The 5,556-nt window shown below is 36.7% G+C and overlaps 1 protein-coding gene across 1 annotated transcript in view; it reads right to left on the bottom strand.

Annotated features, from left to right (window-relative positions):
* The window catches only part of LOC112072046 (regulating synaptic membrane exocytosis protein 3-like), a 41,197-nt gene that overhangs the window by 8,559 nt on the left and 27,082 nt on the right, over positions 1-5,556 (bottom strand). Inside the window, exon 4 of the mRNA XM_070439626.1 lies at positions 891-992. Coding sequence (XP_070295727.1) covers positions 891-992 — 102 coding nt within the window. The remainder of the gene's footprint in view (positions 1-890; positions 993-5,556) is intronic.

Below are 5,556 nucleotides of genomic sequence, written 5' to 3'. Positions count from 1 at the left end.
TTGAACAAAGGCATTTTAATTAATTTGATGAAGAGTGCCTTGGTCCTCCTTTCTTTTTCATAAAGTTATGTAGGTTTGTATTGTTCCAGAGACGAACAATAAAGTTATGTAGTTTTGTATTGTACCTGAGATGAACAATAAAGTTATGTAGGTTTGTATTGTACCTTTGATGAACATTAAAGTTATGTAGGTTTTTTATGTACCTGGGATGAATATAAGAACAATAAAGTTCTGTAGGTTAGTATTGTACCTGTAATGAACAATAAAGTTCTGTAGGTTTGTATTGTACGTGTGATTAACAATAAAGTTCTGTAGGTTTGTATTGTACAGGAAATGAACAATAAAGTTATGTAGGTTTGTATTGTACCTGTGATGAACAATACAGGTATGTAGGTTTGTATTGTACCTGTGATGAACAATAAAGTTATGTAGGTTTGTATTGTACCTGTGATAAACAATAAAGTTATGTTGGTTTTTTACATACCTGGGATGAATGAATAAACAACAAAGTTCTGTAGGTTTGTATTGTACCTGTGATTAACAATAAAGTTATGTACGTTTGTATTGTACCTGTAATGAACAATAAAGTTATGTAGGTTTGTATTGTACCTGTGATGGACAATAAAGTTACGTAGGTTTGTATTGTACATCAACTGAACAATAAAGTTACGTAGGTTTGTATTGTACATCAACTGAACAATAAAGTTATGTAGGTTTGTATTGTATCTGTGATTAACAATAAAGTTATGTAGGTTTGTATTATACATCAAATGAACAATAAAGTTATGTAGGTTTGTATTGTACCTGTGATTAACAATATAGTTATGAAGGTTTTTTATGTGCCTGGGATGATTATATGAACAATAAAGTTCTGTTGTTTTGTGTTGTACCTGGGATGTTCTTTGACCCTGGTTTAGGGGTCAGTCCTCTGGCCTGGTTGATCTCCACCTCTATCTGGCCTCCTCTGTCCACCATACCCACATGGACGTCACCTACATGAGGAAAACACACACTCCTCATGTTTAGGGGCAGATGGTTTTACTTAGTATGTAACCTGGCCAGGAAAAGCTCTGTGCCCATTTATGGGCCAGAACCATTCTCCGGGTCAGATCAGGTTACATTCTGGCCATATTATGATGCAGTCAGTATCTGATCAGAAAGTGTAGTTTCAGCCTGCAGTACCACTGTTGATCAGCAGGGGGAGACAGAAAGCATGTCGTTGTTTATAACATATGTTCCACTGTCCTCACAATGATTTATCAAGTGATTTAGGCATAGAATACTCATATTTTACTTACCTTTCATAAAGTTAATTAAATATGTAGAGCCATCCCCATATTTATACACCATCTGGTATCTAATGTAGAAGCCATCCCCATATTCATACACCATCTGGTATCTAATGTGAGCCACTCCCCAATATTCATACACCATCTGGTATCTAATGTAGCGCATCCCCATATTCAAACCATCTGGATTAATGTAGACGCCATCCCATATTCATAACCATCTGGTATCTAATGTAGAGCCATCCCAATATTCATACACCATCTGGTATCTAAGTAGAGCCATCCCATATTATCATCCATCTGGTATCTAATGTAGAGCCATCCCATATTATACACCATCTGGTATCTAATGTAGAGCCATCCCATATTCATACACCATCTGGTATCTAATGTAGAGCCATCTCCATATTCATACACCGCCTGGTATCTAATGTAGAGCCATCCCCATATTCCTACATCGTGGTATCTAATGTAGAGCCATCCCCATATTCATACACCATCTGGTATCTAATGTAGAGCCACTCCCATATTCATACACCATCTGGTATCTAATGTAGAGCCATCCCCATATTCATACACCATCTGGTATCTAGTGTAGAGCCATCCCATATTCATACACCATCTGGTATTAATGTAGGCCATCTCCATATTCATACACATCTGGTATCTAATGTAGAGCCATCCCATATTCATACACCATCTGGTATCTAATGTAGAGCCATCCCCATATTCATACACCATCTGGTATCTAATGTAGCAGCATCCCAATATTCAATCACCATCTGGTATCTAATGTAGAGCCATCCCATATTCATACACCATCTGGTATCTAATGTAGGCCATCCATATTCATACACCATCTGGTATCTAATGTAGGCCATCCCATATTCATACACCATCTGGTATCTAATGTAGAGCCATCCCATATTCATACACCATCTGGTATCTAATGTAGAGCCATCCCATATTCATACACCATCTGGTATCTAATGTAGAGCATCCCATATTCATACACCATCTGGTATCTAATGTAGAGCCATCCCATATTCATACACCATCTGGTTCTAATGTAGAGCCATCTCCATATTCATACACCGCTGGTATCTGACGATCAGCAACACAGAGGGGGGAGGAGCTATAGTAATGGCGTCTTGGCATATATTATATTATCACATCACAGAAGCTATTTTCAGACAGAGGACTCCAATGATTTGACTTACCCATGGAGGGTGTGGCTAATGTCTGTCGGCCTACGATCTGGGGGGGCCAGTCCATCCAGGAAGTCACTAAACTGGCTCTCTGGACCATGCGAGTAGGGGGGAAGATAAACCTAGAGAGAAAAGAGAGGAGAAAAGGAATAGAATGAGTGATGGATGGACGGATGGTGGTTTAATGACATGTAGCAGTAGGGTAGCTGGAAGAGTGAGGACGACAACATGGACTGAACCACGCTGTAGGGGTCCAGAGTTGGTCCTCTGTGGTACAGGAGACAGTGGACGACAACATGGACTGAACACAGCTGTAGGGTCAGAGTGGTCTCTGTAGAGACAGTGAGGACACAACATGGACTGAACCACAGCTGTAGGGGTCCAGAGGTGGTCCTCTGGGTACAGGGAAGTGAGGACGCAAATGGACTGAACCACAGCTGTAGCGTCCAGAGTTGTCTTGGAGACATGAGGCAAATGACTGACACAGCTGTAGGTCCAGGTGTCCTGTACAGGAGACAGTGAGACGACAACATGACTGAACGTGTAGCGTCCAGGTTCCTCGTGAGCAGTGAGCAATGATGAAGCTGTAGGGTCCAGAGTTGGTCTCGGGTACGGAGACGTGAGGACTACAACTGGACTGACCACGCTGTCGGGGTCAGAGTGGTCCTCTGCTACAGGAGACAGTGAGGACTACAACATGGACTGAACCATCGCTGTAGGGGTCCAGAGGTGGTCCTCTGTAGAGACAGTGAGGACTACAACATGACTGAACCATCGCTGTAGGGGTCCAGAGGTGGTCCTCTGGTACAGGAGACAGTGAGGACTACAACATGGACTGAACATCGCTGTAGGGGTCAGAGTGTCTCTGGTACAGGCAGTACAGCGCTCACGTACAGCAGTTCAGAACTAGTAATATATGAATAACGTACGTTCCGTCAGAGCTGTTGGAGTTGGTGCTACCGTCCGTGACTCCTTGCTGCCCTGTCGCGTGACCGGTTCCTCATCTCCACAGCGATACCCGTCTCCGTGCTCCGCCGGATCGTACGCGCAGCTTCTTCACTCGTTCTTCTGGGATAGAGTCAGAGGTCAGGGTTAAAAGTTAAAGGTTAGGGGTTCAAGGACCGCTTAGACCGTTCTGAAGACTTCTAGTAACTATATCGGACATGAGTCACTTTATATCTCTATATCTTCTCTTTTTATTCTCTCTTATTCTCTCTATATTTCTAACTATATTCTCTATATTCTCTTTAATTCTCTCTATATCTCTCTTATATTCTCTCTATAATCTCTCTTTATTCTCTCTATATTCTAACTATATTCTAACTATATTCTCTTCTCATTCTCTCTCATCTCTCTTCAATCTCTCTTATTCTCTCTTTATTCCCTATATTCTAACTATATTCTCTCTATATTCTCTCTTTTATTCTCTCTATATCTCTCTATATTTCTCTCTATAATCTCTCTATTATTCTCTCTATATTCTAAACTATATTCTTAACTATATTCTCTCTTTATTCTCTCTATATCCTCTCTATATACTCTCTTATATTCTCTCCATATTCTCTCTATATTCTAACTATATTCTAACTATATTCTAACTATATTCTCTCTTTATTCTCTCTATATCTCTCTATATACTCTCTATATTCTCTCATATTCTCTCTAATTCTAACTATATTCTAACTATATCTTCTAATATTCTCTCTATATTCCTCTTTATTCTCACTATATCTCTTATTCTCTCTATATTCTTATATTTCTCTTATATTCTCTCTATATTCTCTTTATTCTCTTATATCTCTATATTCTCTTTTATTCTCTATATTTTCTCTTATTTCTCTTATATCTCTCTATATTCTCTCTTTATTCTCTCTATATTCTCTCTTTATTTCTTATAATCTCTCTATATTTCTCTCTATATTCTCTCTTTATTCTCTCTATATTCTCTCTATATTCTCTGTATAATTCTCTATATTCTCTCTTTATTCTCTCTATATTCTCTCTTTATTCTCTCTTTATTCTTTCTTTATTCTCACTATATTTCTACTATATTCTCTCTTTATTCTCTGTATAATCTCTCTATATTCTCTTATATTCTCTCTTTATTCTCTGTATAATCTCTCTATATTCTTCTCTTTATTCTCTCTATATTCTCTCTTTATTCTCTGTATATCTTATATTCTTCTTATTATCTCTATTTCTCTCTATTATTCTTTATAATCTCTCTATATTCTCTCTTATTCCTCTCTATATCTCTCTTTATTCTCTGTATAATCTCTCTATATTCTCTCTATATTCTCTCTTTATTCTCTCTATATTCTCTCTTTATTCTTGTATAATCTCTCTATATTCTCTCTTTATTCTCTCTATATCTCTCTTATTCTCTGTATAATCTCTCTATATTCTCTCTATATTCTTTCTTTTATTCTCACTATATTCTCTCTTTATTCTCACTTTATTCTCTCTATATTCTCTCTTTATTCTCACTATATTCTCTCTTATTCTTCTATTTCCTCTTTATTCTCTGTATATCTCTCTATATTCTCTCTATATTTTTCTTTATTCTCACTATATTCTCTCTTTATTCTCTCTATATTCTCTCTTTATTCTCTGTATAATCTCTCTATATTCTCTCTATATTCTTTCTTTATTCTCACTATATTTCTTTTATTCTCACTTTATTCTCTATATTCTCTCTTTATTCTCACTATATTCTCTCTTTATTCTCACTTATTCTCTCTATATTCTCTCTATATTCTCTCTTATTCTCACTTTATTCTCTCTATATTCTCTCTTATTCTCACTATATTCTCTCTTTATTCTCTCTATATTCTCTTCTTTATTCTCTGTATAATTCTCTATTTCTCTTTATTCTCTCTATATTTCTCTTATAATTCTCTATATTTTCTCTATATTTCTCTCTATATTCCTCTATATTCTCTAACTATATTCTCTGTATTAATCTCTCTATATTCCTTCTTTATTCTCTCTTTATTCTTTCTTATTCTCACTATATTCTCTCTTTATTCTCACTATATTCTCTCTTATCTTCTATATTC

Source organism: Salvelinus sp. IW2-2015, unplaced genomic scaffold, assembly GCF_002910315.2.
Source record: "Salvelinus sp. IW2-2015 unplaced genomic scaffold, ASM291031v2 Un_scaffold1808, whole genome shotgun sequence".
In the NCBI taxonomy this organism is placed as follows: Eukaryota; Metazoa; Chordata; class Actinopteri; order Salmoniformes; family Salmonidae; genus Salvelinus; species Salvelinus sp. IW2-2015.
The sequence above is the reverse complement of the archived record's forward strand: the minus strand, read 5'-3'. Positions and strand labels throughout refer to the sequence as shown.